General features: G+C 56.1%; 1 protein-coding gene across 8 annotated transcripts in view; it reads right to left on the reverse strand.

Annotated features, from left to right (window-relative positions):
- The window catches only part of TSPAN18 (tetraspanin 18), a 163,305-nt gene that overhangs the window by 5,718 nt on the left and 139,313 nt on the right, over positions 1–18,274 (reverse strand). For 7 of the 8 annotated variants that reach the window (XM_045194128.2, XM_045194122.2, XM_071221410.1 and 4 more), the window contains 6 exons: positions 16,550–16,633; positions 12,322–12,394; positions 9,750–9,944; positions 2,763–2,837; positions 1,528–1,626; positions 799–981 (listed from right to left, as the gene is read on the reverse strand). In XM_045194128.2, the coding sequence (XP_045050063.1) occupies positions 799–981; positions 1,528–1,626; positions 2,763–2,837; positions 9,750–9,944; positions 12,322–12,384 (615 nt within the window). In that variant the 5' untranslated portion in view covers positions 12,385–12,394; positions 16,550–16,633. Of the gene's footprint in view, positions 1–798; positions 982–1,527; positions 1,627–2,762; positions 2,838–9,749; positions 9,945–12,321; positions 12,395–16,167; positions 16,297–16,549; positions 16,634–18,274 lie in introns of all 8 variants that reach the window. The other variant, XM_045194127.2, reaches the window with a different exon arrangement.

Here is an 18,274-nt window from a genome sequence, read left to right on the forward strand (position 1 = left end):
TCTACCCCCGTCCCTCCTGGACCATCGTCTGGTTTTATTTCCTTCACGGTAATTGTTGCCATGTGAAATGATTGCTTTCGGCTTGTTTGCTGCTTGTTTATCACCTGCGTCCTCTAACTAAACCAGTAGTCCCACAGGGATGGATCCTGTCTCCTGCCCACGGTGGGGTCCCTTGCATCTGGAACTCTCCCATGAGATTCTCATTAAAGACCTAATCCAGCGAGAGGCATGGGAAAAGGGTTCAGTCCGCCCTCATTCTGCCTACCCCCCGGGTCTCATACACACACTGAGGGGTGGGAGGCTGGTCACTGGGGGACCTTGTGTCCACACAGGAAGGGAAAGGGATTCTTCTGGAACTGAGGTGAAGTCCTAGGGTTGCAAGAGAAGCAGAAAGTCTAGGAGCTTCCCTGACTTTGTTCCCTTGGGGCCAGGAGGTACCCCCATATGGCAATGTGAGCTGCCCCCCAAAATAGAGGAGGGGCCCCCACTTTGTGATTCTAGTTCTGGCTCCCAACCTATGTTCTGCCTGGGCCACTGGAAAACTATTCACCTTTTAGCCCCAGCCAAGATGCCCACTCCTCGGGCCTGTACCATCTCAGAGCCGTCTGCCACCTTCGTCCTTTCCCCCTTTGGTCGGCTCTGGGGGCTGGGTGAGGTTTCATTGGCCTCTATTCAGTCCCACATCACGGCCAACAGTCCCATGGGATCCCAGAGGGCCTTCAGCCTCCCCGGGACAATGCTGCCACCCCCCAGCTCTGGCCACCCACGTGCCCCTGCCTGGGACAGCAGGGCCTGTACCTGCTTGTTTAGGAACAAGTCCCTTCCCAGGAGGCATTCCTCCCTGCTCAGCAGGACCCCGTCCCGAGTCTGGGGGTCTCTCCGGCAGCAGGCCTCGGGTACCTCGTCACTATCCAAAGTCAGGAGTCGGAAAACTGATGCAAACTTGAAGTCCTCAGGCCCGTTGACCCCACAGCAACCAAACTAGGAGGAGAGCAAAGGGAGAGTGTGGTGGGCGGGAGCTGGCCCCGCGGGACAGAGATGGACAGCCAGCCTCTCTCGAGGCCACAGTGGGGAAGCATGGTGGGACGGAGATCAGACCCGGGTGTGGGCTGGCTCCCCGCCCCTACTCCACCTGTGTGACCCTGGGCAAGTCACTCAGCTTCTCTGAGCCTCCGGTGTCCTCATCTGTAAAATGGGGACAGTGGTAACAATACCTACTTCACGAGGCCTTAGCACTCAACCAATAGTCGCTATGATTACTATCATTGATGGCGACAGCTGCTCGATTCAAGTCAAGGGTGGCAAACAGGTTTCATCCGGAGCGTGGACTGTGTTCAAGGGGCAGGGGCTGCCGGGACGCTGTCTGTGTGTGTGTGTGATTCCCAGGCGGGTCTGGGCTTGGGGGCCAGCACCCTGGTCAATCCCGGGCATGTGAGCAGAAGGGGCTCTGGGGGCCAGACACCTGCAACCCTGGGCATCGTGGCTCTGAAAGCCCATAGCCTTCTGGGTATGGGGGCTGTCACTCACTGTGATCATGACCGAGTTCCAGGTGGCAGAGAAGACGTCTGTGTCGTTGTTGCCCTGATAATGCTTGGTGAGCTCCTTGGTGAAGAACTCACGGGTGAGCTGGGGGCAGAGGAAGAAGGGGACTGAGACCCCCACCCGGCAGCTTGGTGTTGCCCCTGCCCCTCCCTGGCCTCTCCACCTGTCAGCTTTGGGGGAAGGGAGGAGAGGCCTCAGGGCCCCGGTTCCAGGCTCCAGGCTCCAGGCATTCTCCTAAGCTTGGGGCGGGTCCCTTAACCCCACCTCAGAGCCTGTGGCCTGCCCCCGTTGTGGGGTCACTCACGTGAAAAGTCTACACACCCACCCGGGCAACCCCGAGGCCAGGGCATGCTGGGAACCTCACTTGCAGGCAGCTCCTCTCAGGCAGAGGGCTAACACAAGGTGGGGGTTGGCCCTCCTGCCACCCTGAGCTGGGCCGCAGACAGAGCGAAGCAGATGCCCCGGGCCCCAGGCCCTGGAGAAACCTCGGTATGGAGCAGGTAGTCTCTGCACATCTAGTTTCCAGAGATGTCCCTGGAAGCTGCTCCTACCTCAAAACTGTCTCCAGAGGTCTCACCATCCTCCTCTGGCTGCAGTGAGAGGGTGGGGCCCTGGGTGGGGCCCCGCAGAGGGGGGCCTTCTGGGCACCTTTCCTTGCGTACAGGCTGCTGCCTCCTCTTCCCCCCTGGGCAACGACAGCTCATCTGCTCACCACCCAGGGCCAGCTTGTGTCTCCTGCCCCCTCCTTCTCCCCCACTTTGTTTCCAGGCCACCTTTGGCTGGTGCCCGGCTCTCCTAGACTCAGGAGGGAGATTGGTGGCACAGGTGGCTGGAGCCCCTGAAATAAGATGGCTTGTGGGGACAAGTGGCCCACACTGGATACGGGCCAGGGCCTCAGCTGCTCATCACACATTCCAGGGCCCAGGGGACAGCCTCCCTGACTACCCTCGGAGTGTCCAATGACTAGTGCTGTGCCCTCACCTGGCAGGTGTGGGACGGAAGATTCCAGAATCAGGTGTGTGATGGCACTAGATGTTGGAGGAGTGAGACCCTGACGGGTGCCCAGATGCTAACCTTCAGGAAAAGCCCTCATAAGGAAGAGGCTCGTTGGGTCACGGTTTGGGCTGAAAGTGCTAGATGAGGGGCTGGTGACTCTGGGAGACCCTTCGAGGGTGGGACTGACTGGCAGGGAGCCGGCGTGCGTGGGGCCCGGTACGTACGTTTTCCCTGAAGATGAAGGCCAGGATGGCAGCCGAGAGCTCTGCCAAGAAGATGATCAGGATGAACAGGAAGAACTGCAAAGAGAGGGGCGGACTCGTGAGTCCCGGGGGCAGGCGGCAAGGGAGGCATCGCTCACGGACGCCCCCTTCTGTCTGTTACCCAATTGACGCAGCCTGCCCATTTTGTAAAACCAAGGACTTCGCTGCAGTAAACCAGGCACCTTTCATAATGAGCGTGCCAGCCCTCCGTCTTGGGGGCCAACGAGGTTGTAACGCAAATGTAGAAAAAGTAAACAAACCAAACAAGCCTTCTGTGCACACGGCAGCCCTCAGCCGAGGCCTCATCTGGACAACCCGGCCTGGCAGGCCTGGAGGAGATGGCCATCGCTGGTCCCAGCTATGGGAATCCTGGCTTCCCTTCCCGGCCCCCCACCACAGGGCCCCCTTTCCCTGCTGCAGCCTCTGCTCCCCACGGGAGGTGAGAAGGCGATACTGGTCTTCAGCCACAGTAATGGAGCAAGATTGGAGGGAAGGTGGTGTGTCCATCGAAATGTAGAAACCAGGAGCTTGGAGTTAGAAATCTAACAAAGCCCCTCTGCCCCCCTGCCACTGCATTTCCTGATGCTCCCCAAGTCCCCCACGATGACCCTGGTCTCAGGGCCTCCTCTGCTGGGAAGGCCACTTCCTTCCTCACCCACAGGCGCCTCGTCTTCCAGAGCAGGTTCAGCCCCAGCCGCTCTTCGTTGAGAAGCCTTTCCTGGCTCCCCGCCCCCCATCACAGTGCCCCACAGAGATGTCCTCATTGCAGCTGCTGGGCCCCCACGGGGTGCCTGATGTAAGCACAGAGGCTGTAATTCAGCAAGCCTTTCCCCATGCCCAGACGGCACAGACATCGATCGGTGCGTGGCTATCAGATGAGGCAATGAAGCCAGCGGGGACAGAGTCGCCGTCATGGCCTTGCTGTCTGCTACATCTCAGGCCCGGTTTGTCACGGGCATTGATTTGCATGAGAGCCATTGGCAGAAGAAAGAGGAAATGGCGGTGCCTTAGCACGGCGGGTGCCTTCGGCACAGACAGTCTGAGGCAGTCTCAGAGTCGTCACCCCACCCGAGACCACCAGCAGAGGACTGAGTCCCCAGTGCACACAGACAGGTTCTCATACGCCCTCCCTCCCAGCCGCCCTGGCCAGCTGCCCTGGCCAGCTGCCCGAGACCTGCTCCCTTGGGTCATGGTCCCCAGAGCCACCAGGCCACACTGGATCTGCCCAGCTCAGAAGGGAGCAAAGGGTCCTGGGCTTAGTGTCAGGACACCCCTGCCACCTTGCCTGGCTTTGTGTGACTTGGGACAATCACACAAACGGAGGCTAAAACCCCGTCTAGCCTCCATTTCCTTGTCGGTGAGAATGTAACAGCCAGTTCCGGGGCCACGTGAGGAATAGTGAAGTAATGGGTATGACAGTGTCCTTCATGTCACAAGAGAGGCTGAGCTAAGCTGGTCATCAAGGCTCTAACAAGACTAGATGGAGCTCGGAAACCAGCTCAGGTGCCGGGGACTCCGTGAGCCCCCACGCCCCGCTCCAGTGACACTTGGATGATGACATCCTCCGTGTCTCTCTCCTGCATCCTACTTCTCCCGGTCAGAAGAAAGTTTCTGTCTCTTGTTCCTCACCTCAGGAAGAGCCCCATCGTGTTCCCTCCCTGACTTTCAGTGTGAATGGCTGCTGTCCCCATAGAGGTCTGTCCCGGGGTCCCTCCAAATTGCCCGGGCTACAGACCACCTTTGGGGAGACCATCGGAATGGGTTTCAAAATGACCCACTGTGGACGTGGGCATGAAGACATCTCCTAGACCTGTCAAAGGGTTTGGTTTTGTTTCTTTTAAATGTCCAAACACCAGAGCCACCCCTGGCTTACACAGGTCAGCCAGTACAAGGCAAGGATCTGTCACTCCTGGTCCCAAACTGTCATCTTTGGCCACAGGAGTCTCTCCAGGTTGAAGCTGCTGCAGCACAGGCTCTGGCCTCAAAGAGGCTTCTTCAGCACTGGAGCCCGACACTGGTCCCAAGCTGGGGGAGGAAAGGACCGCTCCAAAGGCGGGCAGCTCCGGAACTCCAGAGCCAAGCCTTCTGCCTTACCCCAGCCCCTTCATAGCGCCATGCTGCCTCGTCTCTCTGAGGAGTGCGCTTCAGGACTACCGCATCAGCAAGTCTGCTGAACTTTCTGAGGGGTCTGCTTCCGACAGGTCAGCCTTGCTGGGGTCGGCTGTGCAGGGTGACCTTGGGCTGAGCCCCGGGTTGGGCAGAGTTCCCCAACCAGAGCGGACTGTGACAGAGCGCCTCCTGGGCGCCTGGCCATACACCTGCAGTCCATTCCAACACCCCCTCCCCCTGAGCACATCACTCAGCCCCAGGGCCCCTCCCCATGCACGGGTTGGCCCTGGGGCTGAGTGATGTTCTCTCCACTTCTGTGGCCTCTCCTCCCCCGACAGTGATGGAGGCCCCTGGCAGGGCTCCTGGCACTTCCATTTGGCTAGTGATGGATGGTCATCGGGTTGTTTCCACGGGAGCCCTTCCCTGCCCTGTGCCCTCTCGGTGGAGTTGCTGGCAGTCCTCAGGCTGGCAGACAGCGGCCTCAGAAATGGTCTCCATCCTCGGTGACGTGACTCAGCTGGCTCTCGCTATTGATCGACGTGGCTTAGACAGTTATAAACTATGGATGAGACCGAGCTCCAGCCTTGTGTACTCTGTGCGCTCATTGCTCTGGGAACGTGTGCGCCTCGCAGGATGACTTAGCACGGCTGCAGTGAGCCGATGCAGGCGGAGCCCGGCGCACAGGGCTGGTGGAGGCGGGAGCAACTCAGAGGGTGGCTCTGAACCAGGAGGGAGCGTGGCCTTCCTGAAGCCAAGTGCTGCCGTCTACTGAGTGCTTGCTACCCAGGCACTGCGGCCCTCCCGTGGACCGCTTCATCAAACCTTCTTGGCCACCTGGAGATGCCGCTGCTGTTATCATCAACACCCCGTTTTACTGATGCGAAAATTGGGACCCTGAGAGAGGTAGCAGGGCACAGCAGGTAGGCGGTCCACCTGGGAGAAGCATGGGAATTCCAATCCCAGAACACGGCCTTTTAACACCAAGTTATCCTGAAACCCATGAGAGTCTCCAGTCTTACGACTTTCCAATGGCCTGCAGGGTCTCTCCCGGATCAACCCCAGTCCCTTTAGCTTCCCATTTATCAAGTGTTTGCATGTGCCAGGAACAGAGCAAAGCAAAGAATGGGAAGGAGGTGTTATTACCTTCCTTTTATGTAGAAGGAATCTGAGGTTCAGAGAGGTTAAGTAACCAGCCCCAGATCACAAAGCCAGAAGTGGCAGCGCGGGGATCAGAGCCAGGCTTTCCTCCTCCAGAGCCAACGCTGCTACCCACATGTCCGACACAGCCTTCTCTCCATCCCTTCATTCCAGGGCTGGTTACCGAGCCCCCACTCTGTGTCAGGCACTGTGCCAGGCACTGGCTACAGACACAAGGCAGATCTAGTCCCCATCCTTATGAAGTGTACATTGAGCCGAGTGCCGTGATTCAAGAAATTAAATTCACGAGATAAAATTAAAGAATGAACTTGGTAACTCGTCAGCGGGGAAAGTGGGGCTCCCCGGACAGAGGGGGTCTACAAACTGCCTCGCCATTGCTCCCGCCCAGAGCAGGGTTTCCCCAAGCATGGGGACCAAGGGGGGACTTGAGTGTGTGTGAGTGTGAGTCACCTGAAGGAAGTGCCAGGCTGTGGTTCAACATCACAGCAACGCCACCTCTGCCCACTCACTTTCTCCAGCCTGGAATTACTTCCTCCTGCTTAACAGGGTTACCACTGGTCATTCGGAGGGGCTGCCCCTGGCCCAGCCACAGGGCTTGCCCTAATCTGGGCCTTCCCAGGGTTTGTTTGCCGTGGGTTCATCTAACATCAGTCCATCTGCCCAGGGGCACATTTGCCAGTACTTCCTGAGCATCAAATTTACAACGCTTTGCAGAGGATGGGAAAGTGAACAAAGGGGCGGCAACTGCTATTTTGCCTACTGGGGAGCATTTCCAGACTCCTCTAACCCATCTGCCTACAGGCACATCTGCTTTCAGCCCTCATTTCTAATAAATATTTACCAAATTTACATATCTCATGTGCCATTCAGCTCATTGATCTCTTTTAAATATACTCATCTTTTTTTGCTGTTCTCATTTCCAATTTTGCATGCCTTTTGTTACAAAATGTTTTTTAAAAACTTGAGTCAAATAACTGGGCCAAAAAAATTCCTTGAACTACTCCGAGGTGAGCCACCAGGGACAAGGGTTGCCATAAAGTGTCAGTTACAGGCTGGAATTGTCCTATTGTATGTGAAAATGCTATAAAATCCATCAACAGGAGTGTTTGAAAAATGTATCTCTAGAAAAATCGATCCTTAGGTGATGTGGTCATTCAGCTTGTTGTCCTTGGGCTAAGTGTCACCGGGACCCTGTGGGTGTCAGCTTCAGAGCATGGGGAGGGAGGCTCAGTTAACCCCCACCCCAGAACCCCTTCTCCTGCAGGCCTTTGAGGAGGGGTTCCTAAGGAGGCTAGGGTGCTCCTTCTTGGCCCCTCCCTCCCGGCAGGCTAGGAAGGGGTCTCAGGCTTCCCTGAGGACCCCAGCATCTACCAGGGGGGAGACACGGTGCCCCTCTTCCACTGGAACCCCCACACGGCCAGGTCCAGGTTAGAAGAGGAAGTGGTTCTTCTTATTTTTTAGGTCATGAGTCTTTTTGAAAACCTTCTGGAAGCTGCAGTGTCTCTCCCCAGAAACAGGCTTGTGCACACAATATACACAAGCACCCACACAGCCCACATGTGTGGCCACACACACGCAGGCCCTGACGTAATATTTCACACACAATTTCATGTGAATTTTGAACCACTTGAGCCCATGCCAGGGAAGGAGCCCCTGCACCAGCCCTGGTTGGAGAGAGAGCTGGTCTGGGCCCAGGGTCCCCTGCCTTTGACCTGCACTGTGACCTCAAGCTTGTCTGTGCTGGGTATATAAGAAAGGGGAGGGGAGAATTGGGGAGGGAGGGAGGGAAGGAGGGAGGAGAGGGAGTGAGGAGGGGAAAGAAGGAAACATGGGGGAAATAAAGAGAAAGAGGCAGGAACTGCACAGAGAGGCAAGGAGCATTCAGCAGGAATAGAGATCAAGAGGCGAGGAGAAGGGCAAAGACAGCGCGATAGAGAGACGGAGGCAGAGAAAGAGCAAGCAAAGAAAGGGAGCAACGGGGAGATGAGACTGAAGAGAGAAAAAAAGGAGGAAAAAAAGGCAGCAAAAGGGTGGGAAGGGGCTACTTGAAGGTTTGGTGGGCTGGACGTGGCCACGCCAGGACCTGACTCTCTTGGGGGACCTGGGGTGAACCTCATCCTGGGCCTCGGTCTCCTCCTAAGCACTGAGGAGCGCGATGTCCTCGTCCAGCTGGCAAGCTTGGAGGCAGCCACTTAGCTCGCTGCCTCCCCAGCCCAGAGCCCCAGCCTGGCTTCCTGTCTTGGCTTCAGAGATGAGCCCATTAACAATGGATGAGCCCTGGGGTTTGAGGTGTGGGGGGCCCGGGGGAGGGGGGGAAGTTCAGTGTGTCCTGAGAATCCATACCACTCCCCTTTTAAAGTCCCCTGGGGCTCCCAGATTTCTTCCCAGAAATCTGGGAAGCCCAGATTTCTTCCCCTGCACCATCTGACACTGCAGAGAGATTTCCACCAGGGGGCGCCCACATGTTTCTTTGTTTCCCAATGGAAAGTTTGCAACTCCATGCTGCTGAGGGCCAGAGATCCAAGGCTCTGTGTTACACACTTCACGACTGATTTCATTTCTCTCTGTGGTGTGGACACTGCACTATGACACGAATCAGGGCCATCCGGTGTGCTCTAATCTCGGGAGGAGGCACTGTGCTGCTCTCTGCCTCCCGAAGGGCTGGGTGCTGGCTCGTGGGCCTGAGCAGACAGAAGCCTTGCAGGTAAGTCCTGCCGATGAACAGCCCAGACCTTCCTGTTGCTTAACTCCCCACCTACCCACTCACCCGTCCACTCACACACTTCTCTCAGGCAGGGCTGCTCCCTGTGTTCTCTCCACAGGGCTGCTATTACCTTAACCCACAGCAGCTCTGGGCTCAACTCACAAGTTCTCCTAGCCCTGGGGGCCCACAGGACCCCACAGGGGAAGAAGACCTATCCATCCAGGCCAGGGGGGTCAGCAGGAGCCCAAAGGACCACAGCTCACGGGAAATACAACAGACCAGAGAAACGGGACATGTACCCCTTGTCTTGCTTGCTCCCACCTCCTGCTGAGTGTGGCTCCCTGCTTAACGATCAAAGACATGGAGGCTCAGAGAAGCTAAGACAGTAGATGGGAGTCATATCATTAATCAGGGGACAGAAGGGGCGCACACTCACAGCAGGCCTGCTTGTCCATGAGGGAGGGGACGGCCACTCCTGGCCCCTGATGCATCTTCAGCACCCAGTGAACTATGGGGACCATAGTAGCTGTTCAAGAACTACTCATCTAATGAATAAAGGACCTTCAGAGTCATATCGGTTCTGTTTTAGACTGGAAAAGCAAAAGGTGGACAGTTTATCCAATAGCTAGCTATCTTAGCTCTTTCATCAGGAATTATAGATCTGAGTTCTTAAAAGCAAGCAAGTAGAACGGCATCACGGTCACCGTTCTCAGCTGACCGTGCCCTGGAGAAGCCTGGCTGTTCAGACCCAGAGGCCAGGCCACTCCCCACCCAGGGGTAGCCTGCCCACGCAGCAGGCTTGGGCCTGACACAGAGAGCAGGCTCTGGAAGCTGGGGCTGCAAGTACAAATGGGAAATGTTGGTGGCCCTCCCGCCTGGGCTCAGACCTCAGTGTGTCTCCCCTGCAATGTAGGCCCAGGGGCTCCACCTCCCACCATGGGGTGCCCACGGGTGGGGTGGGGGATGGCAGTACTCACAAACAGCAGCAGACATTTGTTCTCCCGGATGGCCCCGCAGCAGCCCAGGAAGCCGAGCAGAAAAAGCAGGCCCCCCATGGCCAGGAGGATGTAGGCGCCCGTGATGAGCAAGGGGTTGGCAGCCACGATCTCTCGGAAGCCCGTGGGGTCCACTATGACCCAGATGCCGAGGCCCAGCAGACAGGCTCCACCCAGCTGCTCAGAGGCCCAGGCAGCAGGGAGGAGAAGAAAGGGGCAGACACAGAGGTGAGACATTAGATCCTCTACCCCCTCCCCCACGCACCCCCGCACCAGGCCCCAGCAGAGGCCGTGAGCCCGGTGAGCCAGGTGGAGACTCCGCGTGCTGCAGGAGCCCATGTCCCCGCACCGCCTGCCATTGCCGAAAGTCTTCCTACTCACTGGCCTTAACAGCAGCTCGCATCCTCCGAACCCAGCCTCTGTCTGACCCAGGCCCCCATCGGCCCGCCGGGAACCATATCACGTGGAGTTTACTGGCCACGTTTAGACTCTCCTTACATGTCAGAGCTGCAGGATCACGAGGTCGCCTAGTCCAACCCTCAGATGCCACACTGAGCCCCACAGGGGGCCAATGACCTGCTGAGGGCCACATGGCAATTTGGGGGCAGAACCCAGGCTGAATCCCTGGCCTCCCTGACTCCAGCTCCAAGGACACTCCCCAAGCTCCATGACAGGCACAGGCACTGACACTGTGCCAGCACCCTGCCAGGGACAGTAAGGCAGACAAACCAACCCCTCAGTCCCCAACAGGAGCTCTCCGTCAGGTTGGGCACTCCACTCTCAAATCTGCACCTCGAAAGTTTCCACGTTTATGTCCTCATCTGTATGGCCCATCTCCTGGGCCTTACTCATCTCAGAGAGAAAGGGCTGTGTTACTTATCAGCTGTGTGACCTCTCGTAAATGGCTTAACCTCTCTGAACTTTTTAGCTTCCTTGTGGTTAAAAAAAAGACCCAAATCCCCACCTCCCAAGGTGGCCCTGAGGAGGAAAGGACAGGATGGGTGTGAGTGTACTGAGTGGGTTTTGGTAAATAGCTCTTCCCTTTGTCCCGGGCACAGATAAGAACTGGAAGCGGATCCGATGCAGGCGAGCCAGTTTGGCATTGTTGGGTTTTGAAGGCTGTAAAGTGTTCGGGATCCCAGTGTGGTGGGAGGAACGGCAGATGGTGGCTAAGAGCAAACTGCTGAGCTCTGGCTTGCCTGAGTGGGGACTGGAAGCTGTGGGGAAGAGCTGCGCAGTTTGGGGCAAAAAATCGTATTTTAGGTACAGCTGGGGCAGGGTAGAGAGGCCCAAGGGACCCAGCAGTGGGGGAGAAAGGGAAAACCAACAGAGATGGCCAATGACAGAGGCTACAATTTTGCCCTCTGTCACTGGTGTCCTTAACAACCTCCAGTGAAGCCTGTGCCCCTCCCCATGGCTGCTGGAGGTTTTGGGGTCACAACTGTGTGCTGAGGGCTGCACACAGGGAGGGCCTGCGCACAGACTGAGCTGCCCAGGTGGCCCTGCCCCCTTTTGGGTGGGGACTTGCCTGAGGTTACTAGCTTGGAAGTTGGGTCTAGAATTCAAGTCTGTTGGGCTCCCTGCTCTTCGGAATTATGGGCCTGGGGGTGGGGGTGGGGGATGGGGTGTGGTCCAGGACAGTGGCTGAGATGTATAGAAGACAGATGGAGACAGTCAGTCTCTTCTTCAGAGTGACCCTGCCCTGGAGGACATTAATGGGCGTTTATTCATCCAGGTCCAGGCTGCACCGAGGGTAAAAGTTCAGGTAGGGTCAGGAAAGCCTTTAGGGACTCAAGACGCCAGGAGTGTGGCTCTGTCCTATGGAAGGCCACTGCTCTCGCCCTCGGCGGGCTGTGCGGCAGCACCCTGGGCTGGCCACCCGAGCCCTCTGTCCCTTGCGGAGGGAATCCACAGGTTGGGTGGGGATGGAGCTCAGCTACTGGGTGCTGACAGGTTGCAGGCACTTCCTGATCTTGCTTAATTAAAAAAACAAAACAAAAACACCTGCTGAGGTAGGTGATGGAGGGATGAAGACTCTGAGGTTCAGAGAGGTGAAGCGTGTTTCAAATCACATAGCTGGTAAAACGCAAAGCTTGGCTTTGAACCCAGGTCTCCTAGTCCCAGAGAGGTTTCTCATTCCCTCAGGTCCCCCGCCGCAGCTCTGCCGTCTGTAATGCTCTGGGGTTGGGGCTAGGTGGGGTGCCCGCTGCTGCCCTCTGGTCACCCTGTCTCCTCCCTTCCCCCGGTCCCTGCCAGGGGTCATATCCCAAGACAGTAGTGGGACTGAGGCCCTCACCCTTTGTCAGAGGAGCTGGACCAACCCGGGTCCTTGTGAAATGTCTCTCCTAGGACGGTGGGCTACTTGGAGTGGGGTGGGCACTGCTGGGGGCCCCCCACCCAGAAGACCCTGGCTGGGCAGGTAGATCTGCTTCTTGCACTGGCCCCTGTTCCCACCCCGGGACACTGCCCATTGTGACTATTTCCAAGCAGCAGTCAGTTCTGCCCACTTGGCAGAGGCCTAAGGAGCCCCCAGGCGTGTTCCAGGAATACTTACAAATATGAAGAAATTGAAAACAAACATCAGATACTTCATGCAGCTCAGACAGTCGCCTTCCATGGTGCTCCACCTACAAAACAGCAAGGCTCCTCAGTCCTCCCACAGGGGGACCCCACCCAGAAGGAACCCCTGCTCCTCTGTCTCCTCCATGGTGGGGGGTGGGGTCCCAGCCTGCCCTCGTAGTGGGAGGGGGAAGAGGGAAGCTCATAACAACTTCCTCTTCCAGGGAAGGCACTTTGCTCCGTGGAGCCAGTTAGGCGTGAGAACTTGGGAACAAGCATGCCTGAGTTTAAGCTCCTGTCTACCATTCATTTGCTGTGTGGCCTTGGGCAAATTACTCTACCTCTCTGAATCTTGTTCTCTCTAACTTGAAAATGGAAATTAAAAACAGAACCTTCCTCCCAAGCAGCGCTGTGAGGATAAATTGAAATGACGTAGTAAGATGCTTAGCATGACCCCGGCATGTGGCAAGGGCTCAGCGATGCTACCCGATGATATTACTTGACTGCTGAAGTGAGCCTTCTGTTTGGCAGATGAGCGACTGAGACTCAGAGCCTTGAGAGACCCGCCAAGGTCACAAATCAGGATAGGACCCAGGCCTGACACACTTCTCACCGCCGTGCACTGCCTCCAGCCCGCAGGAATGCCCGGTGAGGAAGGGTGTGGCAGGGAGAAGAGGTGAGGGCTCCCAGCTGGGGCCAGTCCCTCCCACGCCCTACCTCCAGAGTGCCACCTCCCTCCGGAGCCCAGTGAGTCAGTGAGTACGATTCCATTCAGCCAACATTTATTCACATCACCCAGAAGCCAGGCGCTGGGGCTTGAGGCCGATGAAATGCAGCCCTTCCCCATCCCCGGGAGGAGCAGAAAACATCTGCTATTACGAGTCAGACCTCAAGGTGCACAAGACATATTCATATTCAATATTCAATGTTTTCACACTTTCTTCATGACAGCCCTAGAGAGGAGATGGGTGGGGCCAGGAGGACCTGCCCTCGTCCCTCTTCCAGGCCCGTCCTCCCGGCAGCCAGTGGAAGGGCGGAGACTCAGTGGGGACTGAGGGGAACGGCTGGCCTGCTGTCTGGCTAGTGTCTCTTCTGCTTGGCCCATGCTAGTGCCCATCAGGTGTTAAAGAACTTGACCACCATCCCAAGCCCAGGCTCTTCCTCCGTCAGGCTCAGCTGTAGACAGGCCTTTGGAGGCAGCCTCAGCCTCAGTGAGATGCTGAGCAGTCTGCAGGAGGCCGGGCTCTGGAGTCCCTCCACTCTGCCCACCCAGGCAAAGCTGCTCTCCAAAGTAGGATCCAGTTTTCAGTGGGCTCTGGCAATTTAGCAATTAAGGGGCATAATAAATATGCCAGCTCATAAACGGGCTCCCTGTATTTACTATGCCCCACATTCATTAGAGACTACATTGAAGGGGAGGCTTGTGGAGCGCGGGACTCCCAGACAAGTGCAATAAAAGGAGACGTGGCCCCTGGGAAGAGCCTCCGACAACCTCAAAAGTGAGGCAGGCAGGAAAACAGATGATGTGAGCTGGAAGGTAGACGGAGACGGGGACCTGGGTCCCAGCCCCAGGGCCGGGTGGGCGACTAGAAAGGGGGCTTTGTGCCTGACAGTGCATCACATCCCAGATCTGGCAGCTCAGCTGCTGGCCTGGGGCAACTGCCTGCACCTGAGTTTCCTTGTCTTTAAAATTAGTGTAAAAATAACACCTTCCTGACAATGCGTGGAAAATACTGAGCACAGAACTTGGCACATGGTAGCCAATAAGAGCAACAGAGAGTGACGGCTGGCACAGCCGGAGTTCCTACTAAGTGCCAAGAAACATGCACTATGTCTGTCCTCATTAAGCTCCGAGATACAGGTAATGTCATTTTTCAGGTGAGACAAATGAGGCTCAGAGGGGTGGAATCACTTATCTGGGGCAAAACAGCATGGAAATGCCTAAGGTAGCATTTGAACCCAGGTCTGTCTTATTTTGGAGCCACAATTCTTACCATTTTCAGTGAATGCTAATTCCTTGCCCCATTCATCCATTGTCCAAAATTCAGGCCTATCTTCCCACCTCCTATACCAATTTATTTCCCACTGTCCAGGGGAAAGAGCCTCTTGGGCCATTATCTACTGCCAGGGTGGTCAAAAGACCAATGTCTGCCTGCTCCACTCCCCACAAGGGGCTTCTGGTCATGTGGACGCACCTCTACAGCCAAATGGCCAGATAAGAGTGACAGACATATGGACTCTCCAATCGCTACTTGGATCTGGCTCTTAGCCCCACCCACCCACAGAGCCTTTTGGATGTTAGCATCACCCCACAGTTCCCTCATTTACCTCTTAAGAGAGTGGGGACAGGGACAGTCTCTGGAAAGGGGGCTGAGAAGACATCTGAGACCATAAGCTCAAGGGCTTAGTTTTTTCTCAAAAAAGATGTTCAAAAGGCACTTATAAAGGAGACGGGGGGCCTCTCTGCTACATGGGAGTGGCACGCCCTCCCTGGGACCAGGGGCGAAAGGCCCAGTGAGATCCCTTCTTTCTAGGGGGCCCACAGGGACCTCAAAGGGAGAGTTTCAGTGTGGGAGGGGGCTGCAGAGTCAGACCGGACCTGGCGCCCCCACCTCCCAGGACAAATCACATGACCTCTCTGGGCCTTTGCTTTCACATCTGCGGAATGGGGCCAAGAATGCAGGCCTCCTCGGCAAATTGTATGGACTGGGATTAAATGATAACACCTGTAGAGCTCGTCCCACCGTGCCTGACAGGTGGCGGCTCTGTTCCCTCTTTCCTCCCTGCTGCCCAGCCCCAAGCAGCTCCTCTACCTGCCCTTCCAGACACCGACCAGACACCTTCGCTGCAGTTCTGTGTCAGGAGAGGTGAGGACTGTGGTGCCGAGGATTTCTGAGTGGGGAGAATGTGTGTGCATTTGTCCTCAGACTGGGTTCCCGGAGACCAAGCATATCCTAACCTATTTCCAGGATATCAAATATCTCAGAAACCACCCCCTTACCACTGGCCAGGCAAGTGTCTTGGGTTTTAGAGCAATTCAGCCACCCCAGGGTGGGGGCCCTGTTTCTCGAGTTATTCAGAAGCTCTGGCCACCAGGTATGTATGACTTTGCAGTACAAAAACTAAGGAGAAACTTTAGCACATACTTAATAAGTGACTTAGTAAAGGCAGGGCTGTTCGGTAAGAAAACCCTCTAAATCTTGGGGCTCAGAGGGATGAAATGTAGGGGTCAGCATCGTAGGCGAACTTGACTCTGTGTGAATTCAACTCCCCACATGCAACTGGAACGTGTGCAGGAGGGAAAGTTAGTGCTGTGTCCCAGCTGCCCTTCCGAGTGGGCGTCAGCCCCAGGGTGGGCAGCGGGGGGAGCCCTGCCCCTGCTGCTGTGGGTCCCATGGTCTCAAGGCTCCTGTGCCTGTCACAGTGTCCCCGCACCTGAGCACACGAGGCCTCTGGGCTTGCAGATGGATGTTTTTCCCCCCAGACGCAACCGACTATTTTCTTATATCACAAAACCAGGTGTTTAAGAGCTTTAGGGGGATTTATGGGGAACTTGGTCTGACATCCGTCAGTGTGGGTGCCAATTTAGAGCCCAGCCCTCGTGTAACTTGTGTCATCCGCACTCCAGTGACCGAAGTCCTTGGTCATCAAAGTCAGGGCACCACTGATCCGGCCCAACACCCTCACTTTAGAAACGAGCAAACTGAGGCTGAGGAAGGGCAAGGGGGTTTGGCCAAGTGGCCAAACCAGTGAGCGAGGGATCTGAACGAAACGGGAGCCTTGTTTCTGGAAGCCCAGGCCAGTGCCCACGGGAACACTACAAACTCAAGGTCTTCCTTACTTAATCTGGTAGCACAGGTCTTCCTCTGTTCGGATGCACGCTTCGTGAAGGCGGGGCCTGTTTGTGTACTGCCATATTCCCAGTGTCTAGAGCTGTGCTCGGCACATGGGGGGTCCTCAATTAATACATCTGAACGGACGAATGAATGAATGAATGGTGGGAAAGGAGCAAATAGAAGAAAAAAGAGGGTTAGCAAATCAGAGGAATAGACAAAGGCAAGTCAGAGAGAGAGACAGATGGACAAAGACAGGGAGAGAGAAACAGACAGCAAGAAGTGACACAGGAAGAGACAGACGGACAGACAGCACTGGGGGGAGAGATGGCTGTGTCAGGGTGGGGCAGAGGCCGCACAGTGAGGGGGAGGCAACTGCTGACTTGTCACCTGGGCGGTTCTTTGGGCGTAAGCAGGACGGAGTCTCCCGGTCAGAGGGGCTGCTGTGTATTTCTTTTATTGGCCCAGCTTGTCCTATAAGAGAAAATATTCGATTACCATAGGAAGTCATTAAAGAACAGCCACATTCATGACGCTGTTTATGAAAATCCACCCTCCGGACACAAACGCAGGGCAAGTGCCCTGCTAATCTGGGCCCATTAGGGCAAACGAAAAGCCCTCCGCACCTGGGCCACCCAGCGGGGGAGGCCTGCGTGGGGTGCCCGCCTCTGCCCAGACGGCAGCTCTAGGCGCCCTTGCTGGGGCCGCATGGGGAACTGCACCTTCAAAGGACTTGCAGTCTCTGGCACAGCTTCCTTGCTGCATGTGGCTGACGAACTGGGAGGAGGCAATGGGTGTGGGTGGCCCATACACCTGGATGTCACCTGAAGCCAGCGGGGCCCTCACATCAAATCCCCTCCCCAGGAACCCTGCCTCCACATAAGGAAAGAGAAATTTGGTGTTGGAAACAGTTCCTTAGTTTTTCGTAAGGATTTGCCCAAAGGGCCCTTTGGAGAGTCAGCTCCCAGCAGTGGGGAATGAAGGTCTGGCTGCAGCAGCCAAATGGGCCCGGGTAGAGAGTCCTGTTCTACTGCACTTCTGGGGAACTCCACAGCCGGGTCCTGCTCACACACTGGGCTGGAGGACAAGTTCCAGGAGAAATCTGAGGCCGGGGGAGCTTGGGCTACAGTACGGAGGAAGCAGAGGGTTGCTGGGTCTCAGGTGCCGGTTCAGATTCCTTTTTCCCATTCACGTCATTCCACGCTCACTCCATCACCGCACTTCCGCACAGCCCGGACAGCGCCTGCTGTGGCCCCACCCCTGGAGACCTTCAGAAAGTCGCTATCCTCCCTGAGATATAGGTTCTCCTTTGAAAGCTGTGAAGCTCAGTTTTGAAGCCAAAGGTAGTTATAGAAATTCATGATGCGAAACACATAAAATGAAGTGATATAATGTGAAAGCACTTGGGAGTCTGAAAAGCACAGTTGCCATGGACAGCCATTATTACCAGCATCACCACAGATTGAGAATACGTGGATGCTCCAGCCACATTCACCAGTCATCAACGGAGGTGAGCGTGGGAGAGAAGCATGGACACACGGCTTACTCGGGATGGAGAGAAACATCTCCCCATTAAGTGGCCCGAAATTCAAGTTAATTCTTGCGGTTTTGTGGTAAGAAGCTAACAACAACATTTACCATGCACCAGGCCATGCTAAGAAAGTCTCCTGTATCCTCTTGTATAATCCTCACCCAGGAGGTGGGTGTGTTACCTCCTTTTGCAGATGAGGAAACCGAGGCTCAGAGACTGTGACTTCATGCCCATGGTTAGTGAGACACAACCGCGATTCAGGCCCAAGTGTGCTGGACTCCAAAGCAGAGCTCCCGATAAAACACTAGTCTGTGGACATGATACTGGGGACAGGACACCAGAGGGAGTGAGTGTTATGTGTTGGTCCCTAAAGTCTCCAACCCAGTACTGCTCTGTCCTGAGTCGGGCAGAAAGGCAGAGTCCCAGGGAGCCAGCTAGCATCCTCCCTGGTGCCAGCTAGAGGCCTCTGGGGGGTGACCCGATCCTGCCATCCCTCAACAGATGGGAGCCCTGAGGCCCAGACAGGGGCAGAGACAGGCGAGGTCAGGCAGCGCCTCAGGGTTCTCCTCTGCAGGCCTCTGCGA

This window comes from Desmodus rotundus, chromosome 5 (assembly GCF_022682495.2).
Source record: "Desmodus rotundus isolate HL8 chromosome 5, HLdesRot8A.1, whole genome shotgun sequence".
NCBI lineage: Eukaryota > Metazoa > Chordata > Mammalia > Chiroptera > Phyllostomidae > Desmodus > Desmodus rotundus.